This window comes from Amblyomma maculatum, chromosome 10 (genome assembly GCF_055883805.1).
Source record: "Amblyomma maculatum isolate TAMU_Amacu chromosome 10, ASM5588380v1, whole genome shotgun sequence".
NCBI classification, from domain to species: Eukaryota; Metazoa; Arthropoda; class Arachnida; order Ixodida; family Ixodidae; genus Amblyomma; species Amblyomma maculatum.
In genome coordinates, this window is record NC_139353.1 from 73,664,519 (window position 1) to 73,682,471 (window position 17,953).

At 48.8% G+C, this 17,953-nt stretch overlaps 1 protein-coding gene across 11 annotated transcripts in view; it reads right to left on the bottom strand.

Moving 5' to 3' along the window:
* hppy (MAP4K3-like protein hppy) overlaps positions 1-17,890 on the bottom strand; it is a 168,827-nt gene extending 150,937 nt beyond the window's left edge. For 9 of the 11 annotated variants that reach the window (XM_084582969.1, XM_084582971.1, XM_084582968.1 and 6 more), the window contains exon 1: positions 17,252-17,890. In XM_084582969.1, the coding sequence (XP_084439095.1) occupies positions 17,252-17,356 (105 nt within the window). In that variant the 5' untranslated portion in view covers positions 17,357-17,890. The remainder of the gene's footprint in view (positions 1-17,251) is intronic. The other 2 variants (XM_084582972.1, XM_084582970.1) reach the window with 1 other exon arrangement.
* Between the last annotated feature and the right edge of the window lie 63 nt (positions 17,891-17,953).

The following is a 17,953-nucleotide window of genomic DNA, read 5'->3' on the forward strand; positions in this document are numbered from 1 at the left end:
ATGTCACTTTCTTAACTACAACCCGTCGCCCTCCTGCACATTAGCTAGGCTTACATGAACTAGATAACAATCGCGTCTCATTTTGGCGGAACAGCGTAAAAAGAAAAAAAAAAAAAAAAACTCGACGGAAGATAACAAAGGCGAAGCCAAGATTAAATTACCTTATCGAAGCTGGCTTTTTGGTCTCGAATAATCAACTCGACGCGAATTCTGTCGTGTGCATGGGGCAATGAGAAACGCCGCTCTGATGCAGCTTCCGACAGTAGCTGCGACTCGCGTGACTCTTGACAGAAGCCCGAACAAGCTATTATCAATTGAAAATTAAGGCGTGCCTACACTGTAAACAATTTTAGTTTAAACATACAGAAATTTTCTGGCAGCTGTCCTGCCAGAAATTTTCTGTTCAGCTATGTTTAATGTTCTTTTTTTTAATTTTTATGTGATTTTGCAGTTCTTTCTGTTTACAACTGATAGAAATTTTTTGTAAATTGACAGAAATTTTCTGTTATACGGCGTTTTTTGTTTTTTATTCGTTTTTTTTTCTTAGTATGGGCTTGAAAATAATGATGCAAATATATCTTTTTTTTTTTGCTCGTCTTTCATTTCACGTTTTCTACCTGTAACAAAAATAAATTTCTTCAATGAACACAATTTTAAGGCGAACGCCTGGCCAACTACATCTCACGAATATCTCTCGGCGCTGGCAGTACTCGATGGCACCCATAAGTCTGGCCTCGCAACAGCCGTCGTCTAGTAACCCAAAAGAGGCCAAGTGGAAAAATGCGTAAAATACCGCTGTAGCAGGGAGCCAACCAACAACTGACCTCAATGTGGCGCCACTAGTTATCTTTTTTCGAATCGAAATTGTTACGCAGCAGATCATCGGACAATTTCATCGCTGCTGTCATAGCATTTCGCTTTCTACTAAGATTTTACCTACTATTCAAGTAAAAATCAGTTTTGCGGTAGAAGATAGAAGAGACGGCAAAAATATATCGAACTGATTGCCTTCGATTCAAGGTTTCGGCTGGAAAACAGAAAATTACTGTCTTTTTCGTGAACGTATTTTGGTCAATGAAGTAGAACAGATTTTCTCTGTACTGGTACAGAAACTTTCCTTAAAAATACCTGTAATTTCACGCACATTTTTACCGTGTATATGTTTTTCGCGTCAGAGTCCCATACGACAGCGTCTGGGCGGCAACGACAAACTGACGCAAGAGCACGCACGCCCGCTGTGCGCGAAAGCAGTGTCCGCGACGACACGAGCGCGGTGACTCACGCGCTGTGACAAAGAGGCGCGGCCGAGATCCCTCCACGGTGTTTCCTTCTGCGGCGTATGTTTCTTACCTGCGTTTCTCGGCAAATACCTGGCTTCGTGGAGGAAGTTCCCAAGCAGGATGCAATGCCCTTGACACACAGCCAATATAGGGAAACAGACGCGTTGCGCAACGCCCATATCAAATCTAATGTGGGACGTACAGAGAACCAAGTCGAATATTCAAGTAAGTAATCGTTGAGACAATGCGGTTCCCTCCATCCCAATCTCCTTGGCCGAGGTAATGGACTGCATTGCATGATGTCGTATGCTGCGCGTGCAACGCCTACAACGCGTTCTTGATACTCAGCCTGCATACTATAGACGCGCTTTAGATCTCTTTCGACATCACCTTTCAACCGGCGCATCACAGTGCGTGGGCCAAATAAAGCGCAACCTCAAACTGGACGATATTAAGCGCGCTATAACTTAATAGTATCGTTCTCCCACTGCCAATTTCAACGAGAGAAATTCATAACAACGAGTTCATAAACGGTACCATGACTGCACCTTCCTAAAAGACAAGCGTAGAAGGAATGACCCTCTCGCCCCCCCCCCCTTTTTTGTTTTCCTCTTTTTTTTTTTCTTTTTTTTTCACTGCATTTACCGTCACTGATGTGCGAGTAGCGTTCAACAAAAGCGTATGAAGGCCAGTCGCCTTTCTAGTACCAGCAATGCATGTTCCCCGCAAAGGTTCCAGCATATGATGTAGTATTCGGAATGAGCGAGGTGGATATATCTTGCGCCGAAGGAGACCTCTCCCCAAAACGCAGTCCTTTATTCCTCCTGCCTACGTGCCTGTAACCAATTATTCCTTGTACCTCAAAAAATTTCCACTCGATCCGACAGAATAATGAAAAAGGGCTCAACTCTGCATGCAGCACGAACGCCGCCTTATCGGTTTTCTGCGCAGCGCGAGGCCTAGACAAGGCCATGGAGCACGGGGAATTTACATCAATGATCGTGACGTGTTCCACTTTACATCGACCCTGCGTTGAGACCATGGCATATCAGCGTGTTTTAGTCCCTATACTTCCCGAGATGATAACGCCGATGGCATGACCGCCAGCATAATTATCAGCGGACATGGCCTCCCTTTCTCTCTATCCACCTTCACTCCCACCTTCATCCCTTCCCTTACGGCGCGGTTCAGGTGTCCACAGAGCAAGTGTGACAGATACTGCGCCTTTCCCTTCCTATGAACCAACCAACCAACCAACCTCCAACCGCATCGTTGGCGTACCAAACGGTGACAAGGGGGATAAAAAAAAAAAAAAAAAAAAACAGGCAGATTATTCAAGGTCAATTAAAGACCTTATAAAGCCGTATCTGATCGGCTTGCTGCCATCTCGTACGGACTGCATCGCTGAAGCTACCTGGCGAGAACTAAGACGGAGCCCTTGACGACAACCACCAGCGAGAACACCGCGGAAAGGGTATATCCCCTGAAGCCGTCGCTGTATACACACACTGGGAAAGGCCGTAACAGGAAACTTTATAAACGATGCACCGCGCTCTCCCTGTATTTTCGCCTCCCTGCCGACGGCAGAGGCTCGTCCGGGACGTTTCCGATTCGCCGCGGTTGTTTACCTTGGCGAGCGAGCCGGCCCGAAACTTTCAAAGGCAACGCCGGCTCCCAGATGAACAGGCTGGCCACGTAAAGCCGCGGTCGGTTATACAGTCCCAGTTTCCAGGGCCGAAGCGGTGTATTATATTCGAGCCTCAGAGGGGCTCGGTTCGCTTTCCGGTTTACACAGACGGGGACGGCGCGCGCACAGAGCGTGAAGCTCGGGAGGCTGAGCTCTATTTCGGCGCGGCCACGCTTATACTCCCCAGAAAAAAAAAAAAAAAAAAAAAAAGAATTATAATAAATAAATAAATACCTTCCGCCACGGTAAGGCTCAAAACGTAAGCACAAAGCCACTGCGCTCACGTCCAACAATAGTTAAAATGTACAAGAAGTTAGAGTAGCTAACGTAGACGGACAGAAAGCGCTACGGTGCTACTGCACCATAGCCCTGAAGGAAAGCAATATTATGCCCATGGTCGTCCTTGTCACCGATTTTATGTATCCACAGAGGAGCAGACGCCTCTCCTACGAAGCTCAAATTAGGAAAGATGATCCCCCCCCCCCTTAAGCCAACCTCGCCGCCGCTACCTCTAATAGATTTATCTCTAATCACCTTTGCTTCGTGTTAGCACATTTCCTGACCTGTCGGCCCTGCACACTGCAGTTACTTTGACTCACCTATTCACCACTCCTCCCCCCCCCCCTCTCTCTTTCTCAAAAAAAGAAGAAGAAAATGGAACCTCTGGTTGGTTTGGTTTATGGGGTTTAACGTCCCAAAGCGACTCAGGCTATGAGAGACGCCGTAGTGGAGGACTCCGGAAATTTCGACCACCTGAGGTTCTTTAACGTGCACTGACATCGCACAGCACACGGGCGCCTTGCTTCTCACCTCCATCGAAAAGCGGCCGCCGAGGCCGGGATTTCGATCCCGCATCCTTGGGAACAGTAGTCGAGCACCCTAACCAACTGCGCCACCCCGGCGGGACAAATGAAACCTCTAACGGGACGTTGTCAACTCGAGTATGGTCTATCTAGACCTTGGTTTTCTACTCACTGCTTTCTCTGTTTCTCTGTTACTTCTTGCCCCAGATAAAAATTTGAGGTATTTCTCATTTTATCAAAGTTTCTGCATTTGCAGGCGCAGACTATAGGATCAGGTACGAACACTGCCAAGGCAGTAGAAGGTAGTCAATGTACCATACGGGTACAAGGCAGCCAGTGGCAGCAGCAGGGTTAGCTTATCGAGGCGGAAGCTCTGTGTGACTCGCAAGGGCTCACGAGACGCAAAATATGACACGGTGCAGTTGTACGCAAAATGTGACCCTCAGAAGTGGTCCGAGTCAGGCGACCGCAACAGCCGAGAGATTAACTGGTGGCAACGAGCATCAAGTTAACGAGTTAATGAAAAAAATATAGTTAAAACTCAAAAACAATAATATATAATTACAAATGCGAAAAAAGACTGCACAGATAAATAAAAATTAGAAATATAATAAAATGAGGCGTTAAGCGTTAAACGTTGAAATAAACGTAAAAACGTGAAAGTTGCAGACATCGAAGAAACAAAACGCAGAACGAATGCAGAAATGCTTTCGCATTTCCGCACGTAAGGAGATAGAGTACACCCCTCAAAGTTTTATCGCCGCAGCTGCTCATGAGGCAATTGCAACCGGTAAAGTGCAACGAAGCCAGCCCATCGACTCGAAACTGTACATTAACCATGAGGCAATAAATTTATTAATTTATTAACCCAGTCAGGCTCAGAGATGGCTCCCTTACTCTTCTCCCGCCCCTATTTTTTTTTTTTTTTGTCACTAATAACATCATCTCTTAAAAAACGGGGGCTATTTATGACTGCCTCTTTAACCGTGCATGCAACCGTCGCAGCCGCTGCGATGTGTGTGTGTATATATATATATATATATATATATATATATATATATATATATATATATATATATATATATATATATATACACATTATTACGTGACATTAAATGGTCCCAAACTTCACTTCTAAAGGACGCCAAGAATCATTTGCGCCAACAAAAGAAGGAAAAAAAGAAAGAGACGGAAATTAAGATCTCTCTCTCTCTCTCTCTCGCTCTCCTATCTCTCTCTCAAACACACACACACACACACACACACACACACACACATCTCTTGCGGCGCACTCAATGGACGGATACTGTGCGGATACTAAATAAACGCAAACTCGCTGGGCGGCCGTTCAATCAGAGGCTGGGGGTGCATGCTTGAAATAAGCACGAGTTTCCATGTAACTGCGCGATCTCCCAAAATCAATTTTTTGTTTCTAACTACAGTAACCTATCTTATACCTGTAACTAAATAAAAATGGCGCTTCACTATCGCTACCATGAGATTTCGTTGTAGCGCGCTCGATATTGTAAATGTGATACGGTCCTAGAAAGGATCCCAGTGCTCTGCGACCGTTATGCCCGCGCCACGGACCCATCGCCTGCCGCCTTCGCCTCCGTAGTGCTGTCTGCGCGTTGTTCATTTCACGTAATCCACACTGGCTTTATAGTGCAAATCAGCATTACAAATCAAGGTATACGTAAATTTCTATAAACTCGCTTAGGCATTGGAGCTCGCGCGTCAGGACGCGTTCTGGAGGGCAGCAGAAAGGCGCTAGAAAGACGCCACGTATGCAGCAGTAACTGGAAAACTCTAAGAAAGTATAAAAGTTCGCTTTCGTTACGCTGCCAAGAGCCGACTACAACCGCGGATCTCCCCAACCTGTAGCGGCAAAGAAAAAAAGGAAGAAAGAAACGGGTGGCCGTAGTACACCGGAAACCGCTCCAAATGACTACGGCGGTCATTCACCTCCACCCTAAGCATGATTTTCGCCTTATCCACTTCCATTCCGCAATTAACGGACGCGTGACAACAGCGAAGCCGAGGTGAGCGCAATGGGTTCATTAGAACGCGCCAGAATGCATTACAGCCTCACTGTTAGCTCGATACACTCCGGAAGGCAGTGAGTGCACGTAGAACAGTTCCGGAAGCAGGGAGGAAAACCGGCGCCGCTTCCCCCTTCCCTCCTCTCCCAGCTTGTTTGTGCTAACGATTCGGTCCCATCGGTCTTTCCCCAGAAACGGTATGCGCCTATCGCGGAGGGTAACGAGGGCTACTCGGCAGGTTGCATCAGTTCCCCGTAAACGCGTGGAACCTAGGAGAGCACGTTGGGTCGCAAGGTGCAACCGATCTCACAGCAACGAGCGCGATAGGAGCAGCCGCGTGGAGATAACTCGGTGTCGATTTTCGCTCAGCTGAAGGATCGTACGCCTGACATGCAACGGGGCCTCCCGGCGAAAAAGTGAGCCTTAGCAAGACACTGTGTTAGGTTCGTCAACTCGCGGCGGCGCAGAATGCTGGACATGGCGTTCTGGATGTAAAGGAGAGAGGGGGGGAAGGAGTTCTATCAAAAGCACAAAGCACCCCCCCCCCCCCCCCCCCCCCATCATTTTCAATTCAGTTCAGTCGTTCAGTCGTGTCCGACTCTTCGTGACCCTATGGACCATGTCACGCTACGCTTTCCGGTCTCTCACTATCTTCCTAACATCACATAACTTCATCTGCAGTGCCTCGAGGATGCCATCTAACCATCGCGTTCGCTGCCTACCCCTTCTCCGGCGACCCTCAACCTTTCCCAACATCAAAGCTTTCTCCAGCGACTCCACTCTTCTCATGAGATGACCAAAGTAGCTGAGTTTTAACTTTAGAATTAGACCCTCCAATGAGCAGTCAGGGTTTATGGTCGACAATATCGACTGATTTGATCTTCTGGCAGTCCAAGCAACTCTCAAGAGTCTTCGCCAGCACCACAATTCAAACGCGTCAATTCTTCGGCGGTCAGCCTTTTTCACAGTCCAACTCTCGCATCCATACATCACAACCGGAAAGACCAAAGCACGAGTTATACGGATCTTGGTTGGCAGACTAATGTCTCTGCTCTTTACTAGGCGGTCAAGGCTAACCATTGCTCTCTTTCCCAAAAGCAGGCGTCTCCTAATTTCCCCTCATTTTAGGAGCCAAATAAGTAACCTACGGCTTTAGTGCCATCAGAACATACACAGTGGATTTAAAGAAAACAGGAAAGGGGAGAGGGGCATTCTTTCCTTACCTTGAAGAGCATATTCTCGGCAAAAGAACAAATTAAATTCACACCACTCTTTCTTTTCTTCCTTCTTTTTTTTTCACGAAGAAAGTCCGAGAGCACAGTACAAATGCGAAGTAAAATGCCTATCATCGCCAGCGCTAGCCTCACGATATTGAGCCCAACGTTGCTAAGCCAGACAAACGTCCCTTTGCCATTGACCTCCATTTTAGCCGCGTCCTGCGCCAAGTCGTGTCAGTCCTATTGGGGCAAATCTAATCTCGCTTCTGCAACCGATTCCGCGCTGCGTCGTGCCGTGCTACGCTCCATTTCTTTCGAAACGCACGCTCGTATACTAGGCGGCCATCGATCACGCAGTCTCGCGACCCGCGTCCATTATTTCTCGCCTCCAAACTTCCAACGGGATATATGTCGCTCTGTCTCGACTTTGTTCCGCAATCGGCGCCGTTACAGCTTCCTGTCCGTGACCGCCACCTCTACAACTTTTCTCTATATCGTTCGTCGCCTGTCACCACATTAGAAGGGACGCTGTCCAGGGTGAAAAGTAGGCCTGCATTACGTTCCTAACCACGAAGGAGCGGCCCTTTTATGAAACGAAAACACATACAAACAACTTCGAGAATACTTAAGCTCAGCCGCTAAGGGAACGAGGAGACAGCGTTGAACCGGAGCAGCATAAATCATCGGACCAAAATTGGACTGCGTCGACAATGCAGTGGTTCTACGTAGGACCGGAGATCGCCAATACACTCCCAATATTTTGCCGATGTTTCGTGCTGCCCGCGGGAATTAAGGTTCCCATCTGTGGCTCCCCCTTGCGGATTCTCGCTCGCCTAGATGTGCTTTGGCACTCGCCTAATCACAAATCTCTTAATTTGTGCCTCTGTTATCTCGTACGTAACGTTATCTCTTACCTGTTACCTCGCACAAAGGCGTCAGCTAGCACGTTGTGTGAGAGACCACGCAACTTGAGTTGAAGTCATGAGTTATAAGTCATGAGTTAACCAAGCCGTAGGAACGTGCCGTACGGTGCCAAGGAGCCAAGCGTGCATGACTCGGGATACTGAAAACCCATTACATCATTCCAACAAAAAGAAGAAACCCGAGTTGGCGATTCCTGCCATCTGGGTCATGTGACGTCACGTGGTATTGGCGTGCTCCTGATTTTTCGCGCGAAATGATGACGCCGGATTCTCCGTTCACAGGGACCCTCATGGAGGTAGGAAACAACTTAGGAGAGGCCCTTGCCATTCCCAATGCATTGGAGAAAGTGTGGCGGAAGTGACGTCCAAATTTAGGGTTAGCCAAGTCGGGTCATTAGCAACGGCGACGCTGTTGCTATGAAAACTCGGACCACTAGCAACAGCGTTGTTAAGGGCCCTAGGTACGTGAGCGTCGCGAAGAAAGAGTAAAGGAGGAGGAGAGACGTTGCAGCGTCCGGTCGCGACGCGGCCGCGCCGGCTTCAAAAAAATGACGTCAGGGCCTCTCCTTAGCTTTCCTTCCTCCATGGGGACCCTTAACGCTCTTGCGTTAAAACGATTTGAAGCGCAAGTATCCCACTATACCTGACGTGTTTTTGCGCAAGCAACCTGCAGTGATGCGTTAAGAAAGTCTCCGCGAAGCCCTGAGGACGCCGCTCAAATTTTTTTTTTTTTTTATTTTCCGGCCTTGACTTCACAAGTGCATAGAGGCGAAAAAAAAACGCATCTTTTTTTTTTTCCTTATAAATGTCATAGGATTAATTCTGCTTCTTAGTGCCGAATGAAGAAAACGCTGCCGCGAGGTGGCACCAGTATCATCGGCTTTGTATACTGAGAGCACAAACGGGTGAAGATAATGATGTCCTCGGCGTCGCATTAGGCGAGCAGCCCGAGCGACAAATGCGCACCGCGCGGTTAAAACTGAACAGGCGGAGCGGGCCGTGCCATCGCTTTATCGTCCCGATCACACTCTTCAGCGGCGGCCTTTTCAATCCGCGCAGTCCTAAATAGGAATCCCAATTCCGCCACGCGCAAGACTATACTATACGGTGACCAGAATCCGACGTCAGCGCCGTGCGCTCACAGGCGCCCTTTCCGGCGGAAATGTTAGGGGTCAGATCCGCAAGGCGGAACGCCGAAGGGCTTCCACGCGGCCCGCTTGATTCGACGGCCCCGCGCCTCTCTGGGAACGCAATATACCCACATTACGACACTATACCCTTACGACAGCCCGGAGTCACGGAAAAGACCTTGAAGTACTGCACCGCGTTTTTTTTTTTTTTCTTTTTTTTCTTCTGGCGGCTCCGGACATGGAAGGTATAAGGCTGCAGCGGCGCAAAACAGAGAGAAACAACAACGCTTGCGGGGAATCCGCTAAGAGCCAGGGAGCCCTTCCTACGCACTTGACCTGTCTTTATAATAAAGACCGCGGGTGCACAGTGTGCTTAAGTTGACGAGCTGAGAGAAACAAATATATATTTTTTCGACGTTTCCTCGGAGCGGCGGTTCACGATATCGTCGAAATTTGTTGCACCAGCTAAACAGCGTCTTATTTCAGCGCGCCACTCGTAATAACGATGTCGCGAAGGCAGATATACAGGGCTACAGACTTGACATTCGGGATAGTTGGTCAGGCACACGGCTAAGTGAGAAGGACGAAAGGCGAAAGGAAGAGGAACACTGAAGCGGCCGTCAGCGTTCGTCTTTGTCTTTTCGCGCTGATACTGCACTACACAGAATGCCGCCACAGGATGATCAAGCGATGGCAGTACCGTAAGGCAGCATCAGCCGTGTTCCTTTCACTTTGATGACGATGGGGGAAAGTAGGGGGGGGGGGGGGGTAGTCTGGGAAAGTTTTTAGTGACTCTTCTAGTGACGTCAAGTGGCCACTAATGAAAGGAACACAGACGCCGCCAGGTGAACGGCCGCTGTCGAAAGCGGACCACTCAAGTGAACCACGTCCAGAGAGCTCCTGGAAAAGTCCTCAAGGGGGCACTGCACAAGAGGCTCGCCGGGCGGACGGTCACCCAACGGAGGATGGAGCCCGGGAAATTGCCCGGAAAGCAAGAATGAAAGTATTCGCTTGAGGGCCGAAGTGTGGGACAGAGGCACGAAGTGAGGCTCGGAATGGTTTTGCAACCTGCAAGCCTATACTGAGCGAAAGAACACGACAAAGTTGGGGCAGCTAGGGAACCCAGGGTGCGGTAAGGGCACGCGTGGTGCTAAGCGAAGTGTTGCGTTGCGCCCGCTATATACGTATATGCCCGCAGTTGGCGTAGTAAAAGAATCATGTACAGGGAGGCAAAACGTGTGTCTAGAACATCCAAACTACACGCTCTTGGAGTTTTGCGACATCAGCACGCGGTATCGACCATAGCAGCTGCTTGAAAAAGGGTCTGGGTGTAAGCATCTTAAAATAAACTCGTAAAATTGCACCGTGACTTCTTGCCTCGCTGTTCGACTTCTTTGTAGCCACTTTCGAATTCAGGAACCAGCCAACGCATTCGTGCGCAATGAGGAACCAAGCCTCTTCTGAGGCTAGTGAGCTGAAGCTGAATAAATTAGCAGGGTTTTAACGATGATTAAACCTAGTTAGACGTGCGAAAGCACGGTTTAATTCGGTGTAGCAGTTGGTTGCGCTCAAGGATATACACACACTATAAGGCAACGTGTTCACGTCTTCGATGCCTTCTTTCCGGTTCCCGCCGGAGACGGCGCGCTTCCTCGGCAGAGAGAGTAAAAGGACCCGGCTCGTTCGCCATCCTGGCGTGGTCTGACGTTCACCTTTTAAGTGTTTATCCTTTTTATTTCTCTATTTTTAAATTTATTTTTATTATTTTCTTCTTATATTTAGCTTTTACTTTTGTCCTTTATCCCACTCATTATCACGGATTATTTCATTAATATTTGTTCTTAATTGCCATCGTCACCATTTAACATTTTACATATACCCTACAATTGCTTTCATTATCAATTGGTTTTACGGGAAAGGAAAGGAGCGCACATCCTAGAGGCCAGGTTAGACCTCGTGAATCAACTCATTCGCACTAAAAAGAGCCACACGGAGAAAGTGCGTACCGCCAAAAAATGCCACCATTCGCGGGGGAAAGTAAAGCTGCGCCAAAATCGTATATCACCGATCAGTGTTATACGGCCCTTGCTCAAATATGAAGTCCGTACAAGAGGTGCTTGGCGACATGCTGATGATGCAAAAGACTGCAGTAATTGGCGTACAGCATGCCACATACGGTTCTACGGAATGGCGCAAGAAACAAAATGCCACTCATTACGGCGGTGGGGAAGACGCTCCAGCAATTCAATAAGCTATCTATGGCGTTAACAAACGATGACTCAACAAATATATTCATCGTGAGTCGGTGTCGGCGAGAATTGTATGAGCATGTAAAGAAATGAAGGCGGAATCGAGAAAATGATCGCCAATCTGCATTTTGGTTATACGCCGCAGTCCGGAAATTGCTCGAGTAAGACACGCTCGCAACTCAAAAGACGTAATGCGATCAATCACGTCCGAGTGCGACTCAGCTGGTCCTTCGCAGAACAACAGGTCGTCGAAATGTAAATGTAACCATCTGTGACAGTGACGTGTACGCCACATGATCCGATAATCGTCACACCAGCTTCGAAGAGAGAGAGAGAACGCTGCTTCTAGTGTGCGACGGGGAAGCCATGTCCGTTCAGCACATATGGTGGCTGCTCGCCTCGCTACTAGTTCTGTGCTCGACACGCGTGCGCTCCTCCGTCCAAGAAGAGACTCGGCCCGACTACGGCGTATACCACAACCTCTCGGCCGTCTACGCCGAAGTCGCCTCTCTAGCCCGAACCCACCCGAACTACATCCGAGTCGAAGCCGGATTCGAGACCGCCTCCAACCTCTCCCGACTAGTGGTTCGGGTCGGGAACTTCTCGAACGCCACGGATCCCCCCGAGCTGCAGATACGCCGGGGCAGCCCCAAGGTCCGCGTCCTGCTCCTGTTTGGAGTGCGCGGTGGCGAGCTGGTGACCGTCGAAAGCGCGCTGCACCTCTTGAAGAAGCTGCTCGCGACGCGCAACTACAGCGTGCCAGGACGATTCGGAGCAGCGGTACTGTCCAAGGTAGACCTGCACATCGTAGTCTTGGCCAATCCCGACGCCAGGAAGCGCGTCGAGAGGACGGGCGACTTCTGCTCGGACGCCACAAAAGGCCCCAACTTGGACGCACCCCTGTTCGGCCCGGACCATGCGGAAGAAACCGAGACCCTGCGAGTCCTCGCGAACCTGAGCCGCGTGCACGCGTTCGACGCGGTCGTCGCCTTCCGGTCGGGCGCCAGGGAGATCCGGCTCCCGTTCGCACCTCCTCCGCAATCTCGATTACGGCCCAGTCGCCAGCCGCTCAACGTGAAAGCGGCGACGGCGCTCGCCGAAGCCATTGCACGGGCCACGACGCCACGGTTCATCTACACGCGCGCAAGCCGACCGCCGCTGTTGAGGTTAATCGACGGGAAGCCGTTAGACGCCGTGCGCAAGGCCCCATTCTCCCTGACCATCGGTCTGTGGGACGGCGGACACGGCGACGGATCTCACTGCTTCAGGCAGCTTAATCCCCGCAGTGCGTCACTCGAGAAGACCCTGGAACAGCTGGATCCCCTCTACGAGGCACTGTTCCTCCACCTGATAAGGTGGAAGGAAGGGCAGTCGGCGAACAAGTGGAAGAAGCTAAGCACGCTCTGGTTCAAGCTGGCAGGACTGAAGGTCGGCATCATCATCTTGGTCGCGGCTGTCTTTAGCTGCCGTCGTGGTCGAGCCTCCGAGTACACGCAGCCCTGACCGAGACGTCGGGCGGTCGACATCGAGGCGTCGCTGCACTCGTCGCGCACGCTTGCCGAAGAGCGAGGAACGGTCACCTCCACGTTCCCTGGGTTACCTGCTCCAACGTGCGCGAACCTAACCTTCGACAAACTTCCTGCGGTGTCGATAGAAACGGCCCTATTCACCACGTTCACGCTGCTCTCATCTGGAATGGCCATATGCTTGGAAGACGAAACAAACGGTACTTTTCCTGTCATCGCAGCACTGTGTGTGTGTTTTGGCAATCATTTACGCCTCGACACTACTATTCCTATTCGGTGGGATGAACAGAGTGTTAAGCTCATCCTTTCAAATACCCATCCAAGCTTCACACTCTGGGCTTTCTATTGTAGGGCGCGACTTCTCGGACCGGGTTTTCGGGGGCAACATTACATTACCAATATCAACTGCTATAACATCGCATACCTGCCTTCTGTCAAATAGCACTTTGGTCGTTTCTTCTGTATACGTCATAATATCACGACAATCTGGAAGCAGGAGTTTTTGAAATCTCAGAGCATGAATGCTATACGATTGTGTGCATGTGAACCCATGTCCTACAGCCATTACTTGACAGGCCTGCCCATGAAAATGGTAATGCAGCCACTCCTGTTACTTCTTGGGGAAGTTCCTTCATGTGCCAAAAAGGGGCTACCACATTTCAACTGCAAATTTGGCATACTGTATGGGGACAAGGCAAGGCATTTCTCCACTCTATCACTTCAATAGCATCCCAATGTCACATGCAGCACAGAAGCTGAGCGCGATCGGAATCCTCTCCATCACTATGCGACATGGACTGTGTCTGCATCCGTATTCCCTGTTGTTTTGAAAGACTGATGCAGAGGTAATGTGTATTGTAACTGCCCTATTGTTTTTATGAATCCTGTGTGACTATTTGGGAACAATTTTCACAATGTCACAAAGTGAGTAAGATTTTGGCAGTCGAATGGTGCTGGCTTGGAGAAAGTCTACTACATCTACGAGCTTCACAATGCATCCTGGTGACATCCCTTTCATAGCCATTCTGTGTTTGTGTCTTGTTCTTTTTTTGACATAATCAGTACATCTGCTAAACCACCAGCCTACAAGTGACCATCAAGGCATCTTTGCCTTCATTTGCTTGACGTTATTCGTAAAATATTTAGCGCAGTATTACACCAACACGAGGAATCCCCAGGTCTTGCCCGCCTTCCTGTGCTACACCTGGCCATCGAATTGTGCCACTGGATGCATCGAGCTGGTAGCAAACACTTAGGACTCCTTTTCTCGTGGCATTTCTGGAACAAATTCTTCTGTAATTATGAGAATGATCTTACCTTGTGGTTTCTGTACATTGTGCATTTTAGGGTTTCCTGTTTATGCACTGCACCTAAACTTTGATAGGGTGGATCATTCATTTCTTTTTGTGGCAGTCATACCATGTCACTGCTATTAAAAAGCCCTTAAGTCTTATGCACTGCTATGCTCCAACCTTTAAATTTTCATTTTATTGATGTAAAATGGGCCTGACTATTTTTAGCCCCAAGAAACATAAAAAAGCTGAAAGCATCTGAACTCCATTTCCACTAAACAAGGTGTGCGTGGCCACAGGCATCTGAAATTAATGCCAGAATACACAGGCTTTCCAAATATCACAATATACCACTCACACACTGCAATTGGATGCAGTTTTTCTGAACAGCTGCCCCAACAGCCTTGCCTATATTAAGTTAAATGGAGATAGTCCATGCTATCAGAAGTAATTAACTCTGTAAAAGCAATTCTTGTTTTCAGTTCCTATGCAACCAATGCTCTCCTATGGACTTCCAGGGGATCACAAACTACTGTCGATTTAGAATGTGAAACATTAATCCGGGGCAAAGCTGAAAGGAACATTGTCCTGGTATACGAAAAATAGACAGAGATGCAACAGTAAAAGATGGAAAGAGAAAAAGAGAGAGAGGGGCCAATGCAAAGTGTGTATTGATGAACTATTATCAGTTGATAGCATGACAACTGAAGTGAAAAGGAGGATATTAGTTGATGCAGGATACATAAAAATCCTGAAAACTAGTCTTCTGGAGCAGTTGAGTTATACCCAGGAGAAGAAAACCTGGCTCACAAATGAAGAGGCCCATGTGGTGTAGTGTGATGAAAAATTATGAGGCGGGGAATCCATTTCCTGTCAAAGACTTCGTGTCGCCTGCAGATCTCAAATATGCATTTTTCAGAAGAACTCTATTTCTGCACAAAGCCACTACTGCCCCCTAAATGAGTTTAAAAAAAGGGAAAGAACATAAAATAACCTCTAGCAACATAGCTTAGAGGACTAGGTGGTACTGCATCTCGAAAAATAGGAACGACGCAAATGAAACAGACTAGAGATCTTGTCTTCTCGTTACCTATCCCTCCGTTTTATTCATTTTTTTAGTTCCTACAAACAAAAATAAATAAGAAGACACCAATAAAGATCGCTGCACCTTTGAAGCTTTAAACAACGAAATAATGCGTCTTTGAACGAATACCCTGAGGCCAATCCTCATGGACTAACAGAGATATCAGGGATAGCCTGGGGATATTACCGAATACAGAGGTTTAAAACCACTTGCAGCCATTATCGCATCAGATTTCACTGCCTGCACAAGTTTCGGTTGAAAGTCGCAACAAAGATGCACGGTTTCTGGTAGGCACACAACTAAAAATCAGCCCAAGGTGTGCAATCTCTCACGTATTGTAAACAGCCTTAGTATTTATAAATACGTTTACTGGTTAAAAAAAAAAAAAAAAAAAAAACACGAACACAGACTTGCTAATGATGCAGGGTTGGTTGTAAGTGGTAGAAAACTGCTCCAGAGACGGGACAAGGAAGTAGACACAACACGAAGTTGTGAGTGGTTAAAAGCCACGTAGTTCGTGTAAAATACAGGGAACTGCGCACACCACAAAACGTACTTGATGTGTCAGCTAAAACCAGCTGCTTCACGTGTGGTGTGAATGAAAGAGTGCGGTCAGGAAAGGTCATTAAGTACCACTGGCAGTATTCATGCTACGGATTCATACATTCTCCAAACCAATGCATCGTCGTTCAAGTTTTACCATCAGCCATGATTCAAACAGTGGGCTTTCCCCACGGCTTCCTACGAATAATGATGGGAATTCAATTTCGAAGAATCGAGAATCAACCAGCTGAACCTCTTTTTGGACTCTGCGAACGTAAACTAAACGCGCACGCCATCAAACCCCGCGGCGCAAAACACCTCTCCTCCTTGAACCACTCCTCTCCACCAGGCAAAAGAAGAAAAAGAAAAACGAGTACCCCCCCCCCCCCCCCCCACACACACACACACCCCGCTAAAAAAAAAAAAAAAAAAAAAAAAAGCCACCATCGCAACAGCGGGTGTCCGCTGTACAATCTTATCTCACAAAGAGGCCTCTACCATGATCGATAGCGAGCTGAGAGGCATTGCAATGATTCGGCGTATCGCCCGTCGCTATCGGGCCAATTTCACCGGCAAGGGCCTGGCAGCAGGAGAAAAAGATAAACAGAAACCGATCTCGTTTTTCCTGCTGTGTAATTCAATCACCGACCCCGCAAGTCATATGATTTGCGAGCATCCAGCACTGCGACGCAATTTCGGTTCCTTCCGAAACAAGAGCAGAACGAAAATCCTAGGAGTTTCCATAAATCAACCGGCCGAACTCGCTCAACGGATGTCAACATGGATCGCAGGTTCGCGCCAAACGAACAGCAAAGGCAAAATGAGTCGCTTCGGACAACGGCATAGTTAGAGAAGTCGCTGTCGACTTCAGCGATCGCTAATAACCACGGTGCAACCAAGAAAAGGCCAGTCTGTGCGTACAAAAAGAAGCGCAACAACAGTCCGTGGCGAGAGGGTTGTAGGCCTAGCAAAGCTAGCGCCTTGCCTAGCAGCCGCCGTGATACAGACGGGAGATCCCACGGCTCGGGTGCGAAAGAGAAGTGGCGGAGGGCAGCTGACCGACTGGTTACGCGGGCCGCCTCGACGACTCCTGTTACCGATGGTGACGAAGACGGCGACGCAAGGGACGCCAGAAGGAACTTGCAATTATTGGTCCGCGTTGAACCAGAGGCTCGGGAGGGGTCATTACGAAATCGCGTGAAACAAAATAGAACTGGGAAAAGAAAACGAGTTGCTAAGCCGTATTCAGGTGACTAGGTGAGGAGTCCAACTTTTGCAGTCAGGGGGAGGAAAGTCGCTTCGTTGGCACGAGGGGTTAGACGCGAGTTATGTGGGTCTGATTCGTGACATCGAAAAGAAACTACGCCTGCACCGGGTAGACGAGTTGTCTTCGTGCATCTGAAGAGACGCTGCTGAGGTAAAAAAAAAATATATATATAAAAAGGGTGCGGGTCGGCACACCCGAGGCTACACACCTTGTAGACATCGCCGTAGGTCCCACTGCCGACTCGCTGCACGAGCTCGTACTCATCCTGAGGGTTTCGCCGTGAAATATCCGATGGTGACAGGGATGCCATCATAGGCCGGCCAGCTCCTTCAGCATGGTGCTCTCACAAATCCATTCCTCCGAGGAGCGACAGGACACTTGTCAAGATCACGATCACTCGCACCACGCGCAACGGAAAACAAGCACAGGACGTTTGGGTCACTCAGAGGCCACTCATCACTGCCGCGTTTGCACCAACACAGGTTCACACAAGCCAAAAAACACACTGCCCTGACATCCACCGACGTCCACGACTGCTCCAAGCTGACCACTGGATTGACTGACTGAACGGATTCTCTCCTTCTTGCTACCAGGCTTGACTGCGGGCTTGGCTGGGCTTCCGGTCATATGCGTCGTGATAGCCGTTTTCTACTTCTAGCCTTCCAGTGACAGCCTGTTGCCCGCCAGCTCTCGTGGAATGGAAATTGCTGCTTCCCGTCCGGCAGCAACAACCGCGACGGGAGTTTCTTTTGAAGTGCCGGCGAGACCAGATCCTGCTTGGCGGCCTGCACTGCCGGCGACCCACCAAACGTGCTCCTCGAGTCGTTTTCCTGCTTGTGCCTCCTCCCCTTTCGAAACAAAAACAAAACGGTTTCGTTTGAGAAGTGCGATTGTGTCGCCATCTCTCCAT